General features: G+C 43.1%; 1 protein-coding gene across 5 annotated transcripts in view; it reads left to right on the forward strand.

Annotated features, from left to right (window-relative positions):
* Window positions 1–19,376, forward strand: part of orc3 (origin recognition complex, subunit 3) — a 94,415-nt gene that overhangs the window by 32,262 nt on the left and 42,777 nt on the right. For all 5 annotated transcript variants that reach the window (XR_013497755.1, XM_078212469.1, XM_078212470.1 and 2 more), the window contains 5 exons: window positions 3,790–3,949; window positions 7,493–7,606; window positions 7,732–7,865; window positions 15,005–15,068; window positions 17,419–17,535. Coding sequence is in view for 4 of the 5 variants with exons in the window: in XM_078212469.1 (XP_078068595.1) it covers window positions 3,790–3,949; window positions 7,493–7,606; window positions 7,732–7,865; window positions 15,005–15,068; window positions 17,419–17,535 (589 nt within the window). In the remaining variant the exon portion in view is untranslated. The remainder of the gene's footprint in view (window positions 1–3,789; window positions 3,950–7,492; window positions 7,607–7,731; window positions 7,866–15,004; window positions 15,069–17,418; window positions 17,536–19,376) is intronic.

The following is a 19,376-nucleotide window of genomic DNA, read 5'->3' on the forward strand; positions in this document are numbered from 1 at the left end:
AATCCCTCTACCAATAAAAGCTAACACTCCGTACGCCTTCTTAACAACCCTATCAACCTGGTGCCAACTTTCAGGGATCTATGCACATGGACACCGAGATCTCTCTGTTCATCCACACTACCAAGTATCTTACCATTAGCCCAGTACTCTGTAATCCTGTTACTCCTTCCAAAGTGAATCACCTCACACTTTTCCGCATTGAACTCCATTTGCCACCTCTCAGCCCAGCTCTGCAGCTTATCTATGTCCCACTGTAACCTGCAACAACCTTCCGCACTATCCACAACTCCACCGACTTTAGTGTCATCCGCAAATTTACTAACCCATCCTTCTACGCCCTCATCCAGGTCATTTATAAAAATGAAAAACAGCAGTGGCCCCAAAACAGATCCTTGCGGTACACCACTAGTAACTGAACTCCAGGGTGAACATTTCCCATCAACCACCACCCTCTGTCTTCTTACAGCTAACCAATTCCTGATCCAAACCGCTAAATCACCCTCAATCCCACGCCTCCGTATCTTCTGCAATAGCTTACTGTGGGGAACCTTATCAAATGCTTTACTGAAATCCATATACACCACATCAACCGCTTTACCCTCATCCACCTAGAACAACAAAGAACAAAGAACAATACAGCACAGGAACAGGCCCTTCGGCCCTCCAAGCCCGCGCCGCTCCCCGGTCCAGGATTGAATCCTGAATCCAGGATCCCCGCCCAATTTTCCAGCCTATCTACATCCTAATATCCTATCCACCGAGCTGTCCCTCACAGCTACGATGCTTTGTTCATCACAACCTATTAACTCACCCCCATCCCCCCATTCCAGACCATGTGATCTCCAGGGAGAGGCGAAAACCCAGAGTGAAAACCCCAGGGCCAATATGGGGAACAAAAAAATCAGGGAAATTCCTCTCCGACCCCCTGAGGCGATCGAAACGAGTCCAGGAGATCACACTGGCCCTGATCAGAAAATGCTTCCCAACCCTATTCATTTCCACTTCTGCTTTACGAACACCATCTGAATTCCCTGCCCCCGAGACAGGTTCCCAACTATCCGCAGTCTCGCTCTGTACTGGCACCAGTAAGATGATCATAGAATGAAGCCTTGAAACGAGAAACAAAGAACAATTAGCCCGCGCCGCTCCCTAGTCCAAACTAGACCACTCTTTTGTATCCCTCCATTCCCACTCCGTTCATATAGCTGTCTAGATAAGTCTTAAACGTTCCCAGTGTGTCCGCCTCCACCACCTTGCCCGGCAACACATTCCAGGCCCCCACGACCCTCTGTGTAAAATATGTCCTTCTGATACCTGTGTTAAACCTCCCCCCCTTCACCTTGAACCTATGACCTCTCGTGAACGTCACCACCGACCCGGGGAAAAGCTTCCCACCGTTCACCCTATCTATGCCTTTCATAATTTTATACACCTCTATTAAGTCTCCCCTCATCCTCCGTCTTTCCAAGGAGAACAACCCCAGTTTCCCCAATCTCTCCTCATAACCAAGCCCCTCCATACCAGGCAACATCCTGGTAAACCTCCTCTGTACTCTCTCCAAAGCCTCCACGTCCTTCTGGTAGTGTGGCGACCAGAACTGGATGCAGTATTCCAAATGCGGCCGAACCAACGTTCTATACATCTGCAACATCAGACCCCAACTTTTATACTCTATGCCCCGTCCTATAAAGGCAAGCATGCCATATGCCTTCTTCACCACCTTCTCCACCTGTGACGTCACCTTCAAGGATCTGTGGACTTGCACACCCAAGTCCCTCTGCGTCTCTACACCCTTTATGGTTCTTCCATTTATCGTGTAGCTCCTCCCTACATTATTCCCACCAAAATGCATCACTTCGCATTTATCAGGATTGAACTCCATCTGCCATTTCTTTGCCCAAATTTCCAGCCTATCTATATCCTTCTGTAGCCTCTGACAATGTTCCTCACTATCTGCAAGTCCTGCCTTGTTTCCCTAACAACCCTTTTGTTCCTAACGTATGAATAAAATGCCTTGGGATTCTCCTTAATCCTGTCTGCCAAGAACATTTCGTGACCCCTTTTTGCTCTTCTAATTCCCCGTTTGAGTACTTTCCTACTTTCTTTGTACTCCTCCAGAGCTCCCTCCGTTTTTAGCTGCTTGGACCTAACATACGCCTCTCTTTTCTTTGGTCACCTTCTCAAAGAACTCAATAAGGTTTGTGAGGCACGACCTACCCTTCACAAAACGATCCCTAATCAAATTATTCCTTTCTAGATGATTATAAATCCTATCTCTTATAATCCTTTCCAAAACTTTGCCCACAACAGAAGTAAGGCTCACTGGTCTATAATTACCAGGTTTGTCTCTACTCCCCTTCTTGAACAAGGGGACAATATTTGCTATCCTCCAGTCTTCTGGCACTATTCTGAAGACAATGACGACATAAAGATCAAAGCCAAAGGCTCTGCAATCTCCTCCCTAGCCTCCCAGAGAATCCTCGGATAAATCCCATCTGGCCCAGGGGACTTATCTATTTTCACACTTTCCAGAATTGCTCACACCTCCTCCTTATTAACCTCAGTCCCGTCTAGTCCAATAGCCTGTACCTCAGTATTCTCCTTGACAACATTGTCTTTTTCCTGCGTGAATACTGATGAAAAATATTCATTTAGTGCCTCTCCTATCTCTTCAGGCTCTACGCACAACTTCCCACTACTGTCCTTGACTGGCCCTAACCTTACCCTAGTCATTCTTTTATCCCTGACATACCTGTAGAAAGCTTTAAGGTTTTCCTTGATCCTACCTGCCAAAGACTTCTCATGTCCCCCATGGCTCTTAACTCTCTCTTTAGGTCCTTCCTGGCTAAGTTGTAACTCTCAAGCGCCCTAACTGAGCCTTCACGTCTCATCTTTGCATAAGTCTCCTCCTTTTCACAAGAGATTCAACTTCTTTAGTAAACCACCGTTCCCTCATTCGACCACTTCCTCCCTGCCTGACAGGTACATACTTATCAAGGACACCCAGTAGCTGTTCCTTGAACAAGCTCCACATTTCAATTGTGCCCATCCCCTGCAGTTTCCTTCCCCAACCTATGCCAGCTAAATCTCGCCTAATCGCATCATAATTTCCTTTCCCCCAGCTGTAACTCTTGCCCTTCGGCATATACCTATCCCTTTCCATCGCTAAAGTTGGTAGTTGGTAGAGCTTCCGGGTTTGGAAGGTGTTGTCGAATGAGCCTTGACGAGTTGTTGCATTTCAACTTGTCGATTGTGCATACTGCTGCCACTGTGCGTTGGTGGTGGAGGAATATTTACGGTGCTGGATGGGGTGCTGATTAAGAGGGCTGCCTTGACTTGGATGCTGTCAAGCTTCTCTAGTGTTGGTGGAGCTGCACTCATCCAGGCAAATGGAGAGTATTCCATCGTACTGCTGACTTGTGTCTTGTAGATGATGGACAAACTTTGGGGTGTCAGGAAGTGACTCACTTGCTGCAGAATTCCCAGCCTCTGATGTAATCTTGTAGTCACAGTATTTGTATGGCTGGTCCATATGTTTCTAGTCAATGTCAAGAGCTTGAATGGAGGATTCAGCGATGGTAATACTGTGGAATGTTAGGGGAAGATGGTTAGATGCCAAGCAAGCGAATACATTTCTTGTGGTTCAAATGAAAAAGTTTGAAATATGGATTGTGTGTTTAAAGGGCTATTCAGGCCGATGAATGATGTGGATCTCAAGATAGGTTGTAAAGCTGGACCATCTTACCAACAAGTTATCATTAATTCTGCTTCTTTTTATTAACGTTTCAGTAACTACATTGAACAACTGCCACTTGTGCTGGTTTTTGGAATTGCTACATCTCCAATCACTATCCATCGAATGCTGCCCCATGCAGTTTCCTCATTGCTCTGTATTGAACTGTTCCAGTCTCTTTCCTGCACCGCTCATTTAACTTCAATTATTGATAAGGTAATCACCACCCCTGACTGTTGAAAGTACTGGATGACAACCAGCAATGGTCCATGTTTATTGAAGGACTTCACTGTAAGATTGAAAAAAAACATTCACTCTGACAGGAATAAAAATAATTCACTTTGGAAGTGAATCAAGGGTGGACAGATTGAGTTAACATAGAGATCAGTTTTGAAGTATTTGAATTGTGGAGCAGGTTTAAGGGATGGAATGGCTTACTGGCCTTTCTGGTGAAAATGCATAGAATCATACAGTACAGAAGAGGTCCTTCGGCCCATCAAGTCTGCACCGACACGCATGAAACACCTGACCTCCCATTTACCAGCACTTGGCCCATATCCGTATAAACGTCTCCAACCTTTGATTTTCTTATGTGAAGGACAAGCCTACTCTGTTCACTCTTGTTATGTGGAAACAGACACTGGGCTACTAGGCTATGGGGTTGTGTCTCCGGCTGAATTCACTGACTGTCGTTTCGCTGGGGTTAGGGGTTGGTCAGAGACCTGCTATTTCGCCCCAGAGCAGGAAGCAAAAGCAACCTAGTTTGGCTGCTTGAAATCTGAAATGAAAATCGAGAAGGCTGGAATTACTCAGCAGGTCAGAGAACATCTGTGGAGAGAGAAACAAAATTAACATTTCACAGGTCACGTATCTGAAACATTAACTCTGTCTCTCTCTCGTTCATCTGGAGGCACCTGCTGGTAGCCAGGTCAGACTGGTATTGCCTGAATTGGACAGGGAACTTCATCTGAATCACAGCTAAAACATGAGGGTGGTATTTAAAGGGTTAAATCTTCTTATTTAAAATAAAGAAAAAGTTAGAACAAGGAAATGGACAAGGGATAACAGACAGGCGTGTGCAACAGAGTGCAGAAGATCCCCCTTCGCAGATATGCAGAGCCGGTTGATGTATTGCATTATTGCACTCCAAACTGTCCCACGGGTCATATCAAATTGTTGGAGAAAATAAGGCGAGTCTAGCCCCAGTCTAGTGAAGTCCTCCATTTGTTGAAACATATTGGAGCATTATTCACTCGAATTGATTTAAGCTGATGATTTGGTTGTAATTGATGTGTCTGTCACAGATGAAGAAGATTTTTCTGCAATATGCTTCATCTGTAATAGGAAAAGTAAAACGCTTCAACAGCTTTATAAAAATATATATATAGTGGATGAGAGTGTTCCATTTTCAAACTTTTAATGGAACTGAGGCTGACAAATTTCTGGACCTGATGGCGTTTATCCTAATGGTCTTCGAGGAAGAGACTACAGACATAGTGGATGCATTGGATGTCACCTTCCAAAATTCCCTAGGTTCTGGAAAGGTCCCAGGGGATTGGAAAGCTCCAAATGTAACAGCACTATCCAAGAAAGGAGGGAGACTGAAAACAGGAAACTGTAGGTCAGACAGACTAAGATCTGTCTTTGGGGAAATTCTAGAATCCATTATCAAGGATTAAGTCGGACATTTGGAAAATCGTAATGCCACCAGGCAGAGTCAGCATGGCTTTGTGTAGGGACATTATGTTTGACAAATATTTTCGAGTTCTTTGAGAATGTAACACGTAGGATGAATAAAGTGAAAGCAGGAGATGTGTATTTGGAACTCTAAAAGGCATTTGAAAATGTGCCATATAAAAGGTTACTGCACAAAATAAGAGCTTGTGGTTTTGGGGAATGATATTTTAGGATGTACAAAGGACTGGCTAACTAACAGGAAGTCAGGATAATGGGTCATTTGTAGAATGGCAAACTAACTAGTGGAGTGCCGTAGGGATCAGTGCTTGACCGTGGGCGGCATGGCGGCACAGTGGTTAGCACTGCTGCCTCACAGCGCCAGCGACCCAGGTTCAATTCCCAGCTTGGGTCATTGTCTGTGCGGAGTTTGCATGTTCTCCTCGTGTCTACGTGGGTTTCCTCGGGGTGCTCCGGTTTCCTCCCACAGTCCGAAAGATGTGCAGGTTAGGTGCATTGGCTAGGCTAAATTGTCCCTCAGTGTACCCAAACAAGCGCCGGAGTGTGGTGACTAAGGGATTTTCACAGTAACTTCATTGCATTGTTAATGTATGCCTACTTGTGACTAATAAATAAACTTTAAAAAAAACTATTTCTGATCTACATTAATGACTTGGAAGAAGGGACTGAATGTATTGCAGCTAAATTTGCTGATGATACAAAGATAGGTATAAATGGTGGCACAGTCGGTAGCACTGCTTGTGACACTAATAAATAAACTTTAAACTTTAAACTGTGAGGATGCAAAAAGCCTACAAAGGGCTTTAGGTTAAATGAGTGGGCAAAAAAATTGGTAGATTGAGTATAATGTGGAAAAATATGATGTTGTCCACTTTGGCAGGAAGAATAGAAAAGCAGAATATTACTTATAAAATTCTAACAGGGTTAGATAGGGTAGATTCAAAAAGAATGTTCCCGATAGTGGGGGAGTCTAGAACTAGGGGTTATAGTTTGAGGAGAAATATCTTCACCCAGAGGGTGGTGAATGTGTGGAATTCACTACTACAGAAAGTAGTTGAGGTCAAAATGTTGTCTGATTTCAAGAAGAAATTAAATATAGCTCTTGGGGCTAAAAGGATAAAGGGATATAGGGGAAGGGGGGAATCAGGATATTGAATTTGATGATCAGCCATGATCAAAATGAATGGCGGAGCAGGCTTGAAGGGCCGAATGGCCTACTTCTGCTTCTAGTTTCTATGGTTCTATTTAAATAGAGATACTGCAGAATGCTACAATACTGATTGATCTGGATGTCCTATATGAATCTCAAAAAGTCAGTACGCAGGTACAGCAAGTAATTAGGAAGGCAGAATGGAATGTTGGCATTTATTGCAAGGGGGATGGAGTATAAAAGTAGAGAAGTCTTGCTGCAGATGTACAGGACATAGGTGAGACTGCACCTGGAATACCATGTACAGTTTTGGCCTCCTTACGTCAGTAGGGATACTTACATTGGAAGCAGTTCAGAGAAGGTTCACTAAGCTGATTCTTGGCACAGAGGTTTGTCATGAGGAGAGGTTCCACATATTGGACCAATCCTCATTTGGGGTTATGAAGAATGAGAGGTGACCTTATTGAAACATGCAAGATTCTAAGGGGACTTGACAACCAATATTGTTGAGAGGATGTTTTCTATTGTTGGGGAATCTAGAACTGGAGGGCATGTAGTTTAAAAATATGGAGTCTCCCATTTAAGATGAAGATTGGAAATTACTTCTTACAGATCGTCGTTAGTGTTTGAAATTCTCTTCCACAGAGGGCAGTGGAGGCTGGGTCACTGAGTATATATATTCAATGTTGAGTTAGATTTCGATTCAAAACAGAGTCAAGGGTAGGAAAGTGGTGGTAAGCTGACAATCTGATGAGCCATGATCGTATCAGTTTGTAAGTACTTGTATGGCATTCATTTCTCTCATTGTAATTTCGTTTTTTTAATGCATGTATTGTACCTAACTATGCATACACCTGAGAGTAACTCACTTTATAAAAACAAAGTTATTTTCTGTCTTTTGTACCCTTCCACAGTTGATTCTGACAACTAAATTCCCATTTAAGTTGAATGGAAAAGTGCTTCAGGTTCTGATCACCATCTTCTTGTACCACGATTTTTCTGTCAGGAATTTTGTGAAAGGCTTTCAGGTAAGTTCAAGTTGGCAAGGCTGAGTAAGTTTAAAACACGATTAGATGGCAAAAATTGAAATTTATGATTCTTCAATACCTTGTATATTTTTCTTCGCCCCTCTTATGGCTCCTTGTTTTTCCAGCTATCTCTGTTAGAGCACTTCTACTCCCAGTCACTTAGTTTTCTGTGCTGCACACCAGATGAAGCCAATGCCAGGGTACAGAACCTTACCCATGATGACTGTGAACTAATACGTCAAGTGCCATCTTTTATGGGGTGAGTAAACGTTGTTTGTTTTTCAGCAAAGGCTGATTTTCTTTTCTGCCTTCTGCCAATTTTTCACACCCATCCTGTTTTTCCTCATCTCTTGTACGTCATCCAAGCAGCTGTTCATAAATTGGTGTTGGTATCTGTTCAGCTGCAGGTGGCATCACATCCCAACCCAGATTCTGTTCTTACCTGATGATCTCATTCGCAACACATTTCCAACAAGGTGGCACAGTGGTTAGCACTGCTGCCTCACAGCACCAGGGACCCGGGTTCAATTCCCAGCTTGGGTCATTGTCTGTGTGGAGTTTGCATGTTCTTCTCATGTCTGCATGAGTTTCCTCGGGGTGCTCCAGTTTCCTCCCACAGTCCGAAAGATGTGCAGGTTAGGTACATTGGCCATGCTAAATTCTCCCTCAGTGTACCCGAACAGGCGCCAGCGTGTGACGACGCGGGGATTTTCACAGTAACTTCATTGCAGTGTTAATGTAAGCCTACTTGGGACACTAATAAATAAACTTTAAACTTAATTACAGACAATCACTAGCCTCATTACCTGATTTTCTGTCTCCTACCCCATCCTCTTATTCCATGCACCGTCCCATCTCTAATGCAGTGTTGCTGAGACCAATTAAATGATTGCAGCTGAGACGACCATGGATCAAACCTGGTACCTTGCCACTTTCTATGACTCAACTTCTTCCTGAATAAACTTAAGCAAAGTATATGATTATTAGAGAACTGCAAGAAATTTAGTTTAAAAACTTGTGCTTATTTAGTGTTCTGCTATTGAATTCCAATGAGATTCAGTTGTCTCAGTAGGGCTGCATTCATAATGTTTCGTGGACTGTTTGTTCCTATATGACTACATGTAGTCTGATTAAATCCTGAGCTGGCAATACTCGTCAAAGGAGCAAACCACTCTTAGCTTATTCTATTTGTGATTGTTTCACTGATCTAAACTATAATGTGCTATACCATCCCACCACTCTTTCCTTTTTTATGCCATATGGGTGAAATTATTGACGATCTTACCTGAACATCCATTACTGGATCTGCCATGTGAACTCCTATATCAGAAAGGTCGAAACCGCACAACACAGACACTTTGTGATAGAAATTTAATGCATGAAATTATATTGGTGAAACAAATCATTTTCCCTTGAAAAGGAACAATCCGTATAGCCCTTTTCTCTCCGGGTGCCCCCTCGCCCTGAAGGCATTAACTCGCTTGGTTGGATAGGGTTCCCCAAAGGCAGTTAATAATCTTGCCAGGATGGTCACTATTTGCGTGAGTGCTGACACGCTATCTGACAGCCTGATACTGGAGGACATCAATCCTGAACTCAATCTTGTCCATAGCATGTTTTAATCTTAGGATCAAATTTAGCTTATATAAGCCACTAAATGCATGCTGAAATATCGCACGTCTGTCTATGTCAAAGGTCACTGGCTACAGGGGAGATCCCAGAAGATTGGAGAATAGCCAATGTTGTTCCTTTGTTTAAGAAGGGTAGCAAGAATAATCCAGGTAATTACAGGCCGGTGAGCCTTATATCAGTGGTAGGGAAATTATTGGAGAGGGTTCTTCGAGACAAGATTTATTCCCACTTGGAAATAAGTGGACGTATGAGCGAGAGGCAACATGGTTTTGTGCAGGGGAGGTCATGTCTCACTAACTTGATCGAGTTTTTCGAGGAAGTGACGAAGATGGTTGATGAGGGTAGGGCAGTGGTTATTGTCTAGATGGACTTCAGTAAGGCCTTTGACAAGGTCCCTCATGGCAGACTGGTGCAGAAGGTGAAGTTGCATGGGATCAGAGGTGAGCTGGCAAGGTGGATACAGAACTGGCTCGGTCAAAGAAGACAGAGGGTAGCAGTGGAAGGGTGCATTTCTGAATGGAGGGCTGTGACAAGTGGCGTTCCTCAGGGATCGGTGCTGGGACCATTGCTGTTTGTAATATATATAAATGATTTGGAGGAAAATGTAACTGGTTTGATTAGTAAGTTTGTGGACGACGCAAAGGTTGGTGGATTTGCGGTTCGTGATGAGGATACAGCAGAATATTGAGTTGGAGTCTTGGGCGAAGAGATGGCAAATGGAACTTAATCCAGACAAATGTGAGGTAATGCATTTTGGAAGGTCTAATACAAATAGGAAATATGCAGTAAATGGCAGAACCCTTAAGAGTATTGATAGGCAGGGGGATCTGGGTGTACAGATACACAGGTCACTGAAAGTGGCAATGCAGGTGGAGAAGGTAGTCAAGAAGGCATACGGCATGCTTGCCTTCAACGGCCGGGGCATTGAGTTTAAAAATTGTCAAGTCATGTTGCAGCTTTATAGAACCTTAGTTGGGCCGCACTTGGAATATAGTGTTCAATTCTGGTCGCCACACTACCAGAAGGCTATGGAGGCTTTGGAGAGGGTACAGAAACGATTTACCAGGATGTTGCCTGGTATGGAGGGCATTAGCTATGAGGAGAGGTTGGAGAAACTTGGTTTGTTCTCACTGGAACGACGGAGGTTGAGAGGCGACCTGATAGAAGTCTACAAGATTATGAGAGGCATGGGCAGAATGGATAGCCAGAAGCTTTTTCCCAGGGTGGAAGAGTCAATTACTAGGGGGCATAGGTTTAAGGTGCAAGGGGCAAGGTTTAAAGGAGATGTACGAGGCAGATCTTTTACACAGAGGGTGGTGGGTGCCTGAAAGTCACTGCCGGGGGAGGTAGTGGAAGCAGATACAATAGTGACTTTTAAGGGGCGTCTTGACAAACACATGAATAGGATGGGAATGGAGGGATATGGTCCCCAGAAGAGTACGGGGTTTTAGTTGAGTCGGGCAGCATGGTTGGTGCAGGCTTGGAGGGCCGAAGTGCCTGTTCCTGTGCTGTAATTTTGTTCTTTGTTTTGTGATGAAGTGAAGATGGTCGAGAGCTTCTAGTTTCTAGGTGTTCAGATTGCCAACAATCTGTCCTGCTCCCTTCATGCCGACACTCTCACCAATGTTTACAGATACACCATAGAAAGCATTCTTTCTGGTTGTATCACAGCTTGATATGGCTCCTGCTCTGACCAAGACCACAAGAAACTACAAAGGGTTGTGAACGTAGCCCAATCCATCACGCAAACCAGCCTCCCATCCATTGACTCTGTCAGCACTTCCTGCTGCCTTGGAAGAGCAGCCAGCCTAAACAAGGACCCCACACATCCTGGACATACTCATTACCAACCGACTCAAGAACAACTTCTTCCTTGTTGTTATCAGACTTTTGAATGGTCCTATCACACATTAAGCTGATCTTTCTCCTCACCCTATCGGTAACTGCAACACTATTCTGCACCCTATCCTTTCCTTCTCCCCTATGTACTCTATGAATGGTATGCTTTGTCTGCATAGCTCTTGAGAAACAATACTTTTCACAGTATCCCAATACATGTGACAATATATCAATTCAAATCAAAGCCCAAAGTAGCAACACTTAATGTGTGATAGGACCATTCAAAAGTCTGATGGCAGCAAGGAAGAAGCTGTTCTTGAGTCGGTTGGTACATGACCTCTTTTTCCTGAGGGAAGCAGGTGGAAGAGAGTACATCCAGGATGTGTGGGGTCCTTGGTTAGGCTGGCTGCTCTCCCAAGGCAGCAGGAAGTGCAGACAGAGTGGGCTACGTTCACAACCCTTTGTAGTTTCTTGCGGTCTTGGTCAGAGCAGGAGCCATACCAAGCTGTGATGCATCCAGAAAGGATACTTTCTACGGCACATCTGTAAAAATTGGTGAGAATCGTAGTCGACATTCTGAATTTCCTTAGCCTTCTGAGAAAGTAGAGACATTGGTGAACTTTCTTAACTATAACGTCAGCATGGGGGGGACCAGGACAGATCGTTGGCAATCTGAACACCTAGAAACTTGAAGCTCTCGACCATCTTCACTTCATCATCTTTGACGTCGACAGACCTGCGATATCTCAGCATGCATTTAGTGGCTTATATAAGCTAAATTTGATCCTAAGATTAAAACATGCTATGGACAAAATTGAGTTCAGGATTGATGTTCTCCAGTATCAGACCGTCAGATAGCGTGTCAGCACTCACCGAGACTCACACAAATAGTGACCACCCCTGGCACTCACCAAGACTCACACAAATAGTGACCACCCCTGGCACTCACCAAGACTTACGCAATTAGTGACCCCCTTGGCGAGATTATTAACAGCCTTTGGGGAAGCCTACCCAACCGAGCGAGTTAATGCCTTCAGGGCGAGGGGGCATCCGGAGAGAAAAGGGCTATACGGATTGTTCCTTTTCAAGGGAAAATGATTTGTTTCACCAATGCAATTTCATGCATTAAATTTTTATCACATAGTGTCTGTGTTATGCAGTTTCGACCTTTAGGATAAGACTGAGCTATCAAACCTTTGGGGAAAAAAAACAGAAGTAAATATACTTTCATATCATTCCAGATACTGACGAGATAATGCTGTATGTTTTTTAATTGTCTTTCTTTTCATTATTGCGAAAGTCTAAATAAAAATTTGCTAGTTATGCCGACTGTTTGAAGCAAATTTGCACCACTTTTTAAAAATGTATCCGTAGCGAAAGAAGTTACTCGTAAAATATTGACGTGAGCCTGCTTCATGGTATTTACACCCTTCCTCAAATGTTTAAATATAAAATAGAACACTATTATTTATCTAGACCTTTTCACAAGTTCAGAACTTCCTGAAGTGCTTTACAGCCAGTATAGTGTAATTCCTGTTGTAATGCATTGCAGTGTGAATTGGGGCCTGGAACAGCAATGAAGATAATCAGTATTTTAATGATGTTGGTTGTGGGATAAATGTTGGCCAGGACACTCTGAGAAGCTCACTGCGCCTCTTTGAACGGTACTGCAGGATCTTTTATATTTACCTGAGGACATGCCAAAGTCAACACCTCCAACAGTACAGAACTCCTTTGGTGATACACTGATGTGTCAGACTGGATGTGAATGGAATGGGGCTTGAACCCATGATCTCCTAACTCAGGGCAATGTTTTGTCCCTGGGCCAAGATGGCATCTGATTGGAAACTTCCATGCCATAACTATCCATTAGTTTCCTTCATTTAGATGATTATTTGAATCGGAACAATGAGCAAAGGTACAGGGAATAGGAAGGAGAATGGCACTAAGTCATAATGCTCATTTGGAGAGTCGATGCAGAAGCAATTGGCTGAATAGTCTCTCTCTGTGCTGTAACAAGTCTGTAATTAATTTACAATGACAGTTCACATACTGTATATAGACATTTGGAGGTTATTGATAAATTATTAGACATTCACATGAACAATGGAGCAATTCATTCTTATGGCTGATGTAGAGCAACAATTCCAATTTTGTATTTCGGTGACTATCGGATATTGTGTTAGGAATGACGGATTGTTATCATTGTGGTGCCACCTTCATATTTGACAGCCAAGCATTGAGTTGTTATACATTCCATGGTCTGTTCTAGATGACCACAGTTGCACGTTGGAGAGTTTATACTTCTCCGTTTGTGTCAGCAGCTTCCATGTGCAGATTCAGTTTAGGGATTCCTAGAAGTTTCATGGAAGAACAAAGCCGGGGATCGTCTGTATAGGGTCTTTCACAAGATCTTTGTTTATGACTTCTCATTGTTTATATTCATCTTTCCAAACCTCATCAGAGTTGAAACCTGATGATCGAAGATTAAGCGATTGGATCCAAAAGGGACCTCAAGTGGTGGTGAGGGGCATTGAGGCCCTGGTGGATAAGGAGGTGTTAATTTTCTTTGATTCGCTGGACTGTCCGGAGGGTGCAACATTGTGTTGAATGGCTGGGGGCGTGATGTGTGATTGCATGGGTTGCTAGGATAGACTCGAGGGTTCTAGTGTTGCAGCATATTACAATGATCAGTTAGACATCAACAAGTTGAGTGCAGCTATTTCTGGTCCATACGATTGCTCAGTACTCAACTGTGGAGGCTGTCGCTGGTATCTGAAGCACTGATGCTTCGTGACTTGTGCCTGCCTGTCTCTGGACCAGGATAATCCTTGTCTTGATCTTGGTGACTATCTTCTGGTTGTGGAAAGCTAGTGTGAGGACTAGCTTCACTCCGAGACAGGTCAGGGTGGGCTCATGTGGCACAGTATTACCATGAAAGGTCACTTCCAGGACTGTTGTTTTATGGGAGTTTGGCTTGACCTTCCATTGCTGGAAATATGTTTCCATGGTGTTTAGATCCCTGCTCATGACCCCTGTCATTAAAGATGGCTCCCAAGGTCATTCACGTATGCAGATTTGCATAGCTTCACTGGCAGCATGTCACTCATAAGGTCATTGAGGAATTTAACATGAGGACTGAGCTTATGACAGTCCGTTATTCAGGAACTGAGGCCAACTGACTTTATCACCCAAGTGGACATGTAGGTATCTCGTGCACATAATTGCCCATAGAAAGGGCAACTGAGACAGATTCTTATGGGCATAAGCTCCTTTAATTCAAACCATATCACGCGCTGATGATGGGTCTACAAATGTCTTGGATTTCATTTTGAATCCAACCTCTTGTCGCAAGGACCAAAGCTGGGACATAGCAACTACAATGAGGTGGGTGCTTCACAGACCACTGTCTTGATGAGAAGGCGGGAACCATCCTGCTCTGGTTCTTTCAGTTTTGAAAGGCGACAGGGAGATGAGGCTGTCTCAGTTATGTCTGTAGTTTACAAGCAGTCTACTTTTACTAGTGAACTTGTATCAGTTTGAAGTTATAATAACCTGTTTAAAGTGGAATTCCCTGACTCCCAATGTGAGAATGAGTGCAGGGAGAGTGCTTGAATATTTTGCAGCAGACACTTGGGTAAAGGGGAGGCAAATCCAGAGTAGGAAAAGAGAGTTGGAGGTTATGGGACAATTTCAATCAAAATTGAGAGAAGTACTAAACGGGTATACATTGTACTTTATTCACAATATGAAAAAACTCCTGTGTTGCTGTCGATAGAGATGTGTTTTATGATGTCAGTGTTACTATTCAACGTTGACATCTTGCAACACTGCCACCTACAAATCCAATGTGTAACCACTGTTATCAGTACATCTCACTATGATGCTCAACCAGGAAAATTAATCCATGTATGCATTTAATTTTAGATATGTTGAACGTCAAGACTCGGAGAAGCAGGTTAAACTCTTGACTAATGACCAATATTTACAGGTAAACCATTTGGTTAATGCGCATTTCAAGTGTGTCCTACTCATCCTTACTGATACACACTGGTTTCTTAACATCCAATATATTACATTTAAAATCTTTTGTCAGATCTCTTCATTGCTTCACCCTACCCAACCTCTGCATCCTCCCACAACCTTTGGTTCTTGGACTCTGGTCTTTTTTGCATCAATGCTCCCTTCAAGTCTTTGAATTTAATTCTTTTGAATATTTAAGGCAGACTTTGGAAGATTTTTGGCAGGCCAGGAAGTCGAGGGCGATGGGGAGGCAGACTGGAAAGTGGAGCTGAAACCACAACCAGATTATCCATGATATTATTGAATGGCGGAACAGTCTCCAAGGACCAAATGGGCTACTCCCCTCCGATGTTTGTTGACACAGTCTCCAGATGTTTAAGTCCTTTTCTCTGAAAGTATTTCCCAATGCCCCATGCTGTTCTTCTCCCTGCCCCTTTTCTGAGGTCACGTACCAACCGACTCAAGGGCAACTTTTTCCCTGTTGCTATCAGACCTACCTTATAATAAGTTGATCTTTTTTCTACACCCTTGCTATGACTGTAACACTACACTCTGCACCCTTCTCCTTTCCTTCTCGATGAACGGTATGCTTTGTCTGTATAGCGGGCAAGAAACAATACTTTTCACTGTATACCAATACATGTGACAATAATTCAAATCAGCTTCCAAGCCCATTTTAACTATCGCCGCTTCTACCTGTCATAGTTCATTACAATGTCGCTCAATTGCTCCTTGACTCTTTCTTCTCCATGCCCACTGTCCGCTGTTTAAGGCACTGTTATATATTTAAAAGGGCTGCATGTTTGTGTTAAGAGCTGATCATGTAATTTGATAGCGACTTCATTAGGGTGTTGCCACAGGTTGCTGTGTTACTTTCAGTTTGTACTGTCTACAACCAAAACCTCCTAGAATAAATCAATTGTTGTTAGTTTGAATCTACGTGTGCAAACCACCCCTTTTCTTTTTGTTTAAAACCCACAACCCCCTAACATAGTTAGGACATTGCAGGCACCTTAGGATGCTGCTATAATACAAGGTGCTGCATAAATACAGGTTTCTATTGAAACTACTTTTGCCTCCTGAAGTTGATATAACCAAAAGGCCTGGTTATGCTTTTAGAAGATTGTACTTCTGGATGCTGATGTTTCTGCATAGTGGAGAAATTTAATTACTAGGAGTCCAAGAGTAAAGAAATAATGATGAATTGATGTAAAGGTTGGTTAAGCCACATTGGAGCACTATGTGCCACAATATGGAAAAGCCATTAATGACATAGACAGCGTCCAATTTAGATTTGCCAGCATCATGCCAAGGATGATAACCTGTAGTTGTGAAGAGAGATCAGGATTATTTCCATTGCAGGAAAGGAGTTTTATTGAGAAGTTAAGATTATAAAGGGATTTGGCAAAATGAATAGGGGGAAAAAGACTATGGACTAGATTTAACGGGGTACACTCTGCTCGCCATTCCCCCGCGCCATTCGAAAAACTCAGGGTGAGCTCGTCCCCATTCTGGTGGCTCACCCCACAGACATTGAATACTCCGGGGGAGCCAGCAGAACAGGAAATCCTGCCTCAGAGTTGCTGGCCAATCAAATGGCCAGTGACTCTCCAGTACCACTAGAAGCAGTGGCCACTGCTCGGACGACAACAGTTCTCAACACTGAGAAATCAGAGCAGCATTCAACAGTGAGCAATATTCCCCCTCCCCCACTGCGAACCTGCTGCCTGGGGCTCGTAAAGTCCCGTCATATACTCTCCAGCTGGTCATGGCTCAGTGACAAGGGGGTAATCAATTTAAAATTGTCCCTTAGACAGAGAGAAGGAGGTTAGTTGTGACATAGACCATTGATTTTTTATGGAAAATTTGGATAAATGGAGGAAAATACTTCTAAAATAAAACATAATTTTGCAAGAGAGTGGGATTCATTTTGGATTGTTCTGGCAGATGTGGGCACAAATGAGATGGGATTGCAAGGTCTTTCTCTATGCTGTTATTTGTTGCAGTTATGCTTGTGTTTTCTGTTGTCTACAATTCATGACTAAATCTGTAGTTGTAATGTCATGAGTGGTGTGTAATAACTTCTTTCTCAATCAGTGAAAGTCGTACCAAGCAGGCATCATCAAAATTGGCAAGAACATTGGATTTTGCTCCTAGTAATATCTGTATATATATATCCAGATAATGAAGCACCGAACGAAGGACATACAAAAATATGCTCTGAGAGTATCTGAGGGGTTTCAGTTTACTGATGTGTTTTAATCCAAGATAAAGTAATAAAAGCTGCTTCCTTTCTGTTTGCCCTTCAAATAATGCAGGATGATGTACAGAGGCTGCTGACAGACCTTCACATTTACCACAAGAATTACTTCCCAGTTCTGAAATGTCTGCATGTTTGCACATCGTCTCTTCCAAAATATCCTTTAGGTAAACAGGTATGTGTTCCCTTATATTGTACCTGAAAAATATGAGGAGGAATTATTTTTATTGTTTACTCTTCTAAAGATTAACAGAATATCATTGTTCGTATTTTGTGGAAGGTTGGCTGTGTGAGGTGTCATAGAGGTTTACAGCATGGAAACAGGCCCTTCTGCCCAACATGTCCATGCCGCCCTTTTTTTTCTACCACTAAGCTAGTCCTAATTGCCTGCTTTTGGCTCATATCTCTCTATACCCATCTCACCCATGTAGCTGTCTAAATGCTTTTTAAAAGACAAAATTGTACCCGCCTCTACTACTGGCAGCTCATTCCAGACACTCACCACCCTCTGCGTGGAAAAATTGCCCCTCTGGATCTTTTTGGATCTCTCCCCTCTCACCTTAAATCTACAGCCTCTAGTTTTAGACTCCCCTACCATTGGGAAAAGATGTTGGCTATCTACCTAATCTATGCCCCTCATTATTTTATAGACCTCTATCAGATCACCCCTAAGCCTCCTACTTTCCAGGGAAAGAAGTCCCAGTCTATCCAGCCTCTCCTTATAACTCAAGTCCCGGTAGCATCCTAGTAAATCTTTTCTGCACTCTTTCTAGCTTAATAATATCCTTTCTATAATAGGGTAACCAGAATTGTACACGCTCATTGGTCATTTATATTAAAATGAAAAGATATGACTGTCATTTGCAAGAACTTTCCTTATTATAATGCTCCTGTCATAGAGATGAGTTACCATAGAAAACAACCTACACTGTTCAAGAATACTGTAAGCATCAGGAGACCGAGAACCATAATTCAGCATCCAAGAACAGAATAACACATTGGTTGAGTACACTTAGTACTCTGCCTGTTGGGAACAAGCTGAAGGAAAGTTCTATTTAGTATGATTCACTGGCCATTGGGATTTACAGCCTTCATATTTCATGGTTGCAAAACTCAGAACATACACTGAAATATTGCTGCCATTCCCACCAGCGGGATCTTGTGGACCCGCTGATGGCCCCCCCCCCCCCCCGCCATGGATTGCCTGACGGCGAGGAGTGCATTCAGTGGGAAACCCCCGTTGACAGCGGTGGGACCATAAGATTCCGCTGCCAGCAATTGACGCGTTGCCTCCCACCGCTGCAAAACATGCCATGGAGGGGGAGGAAAATCCCGCCCTGTCATGTCAAACATTAGATGTGATTCCGCAATTGGACAGCAGTTGCTGAATAATCCCGAGGGTGCTAAGAATTGCGGCAACAACCAGTTTAAGATTATCAGCCAGGCTGACAATGTGGCTACTTGTACTTGCTAAAAGCTACATATATATTCATACACAGGGCCCTGTCCTCTGCAGGCAAAAGGAACATGTCCAGTCATTGCATCTTTTTCAGTTGAACAAAAGTGTGGATTATAACTATTCCCCGATGCATTCCCTATGGCAATGCCTCGACCAATCAAAGTTGACTTGCCATTTTTGAATTTGAACAAAAGCTTGGGTGAATTCTCCATGGCAACGCCTTAGCTAGTTGGAGTCCAACCAATTAGCATCCCTTTTCTCTTGCAATATAAATTGCTGTTCCCTTTGAAATTTGTCATTCTTGCATCTGTCCTGATGAGCCCAAGACAAAAAAATTCAACGATGTGTTCTTGTTCAGCAATGCTAGAGGATATTAAGTTAATTTATTAATCTATAATTTTTCTTTATTGTTACACATGGAGGAGAATATACTCCAGAGAACAATCATATGGGCATTTTAGGGGATTAAGAGATTGATTGTTATGAAATATAGCCCTGGAATTTTATTGGTGCTAGAACAAAGAACAGTACAGCACAGGAAACAGGCCCTTCGGCCC

This window comes from Mustelus asterias, chromosome 5 (assembly GCF_964213995.1).
Source record: "Mustelus asterias chromosome 5, sMusAst1.hap1.1, whole genome shotgun sequence".
Taxonomy (NCBI): Eukaryota; Metazoa; Chordata; class Chondrichthyes; order Carcharhiniformes; family Triakidae; genus Mustelus; species Mustelus asterias.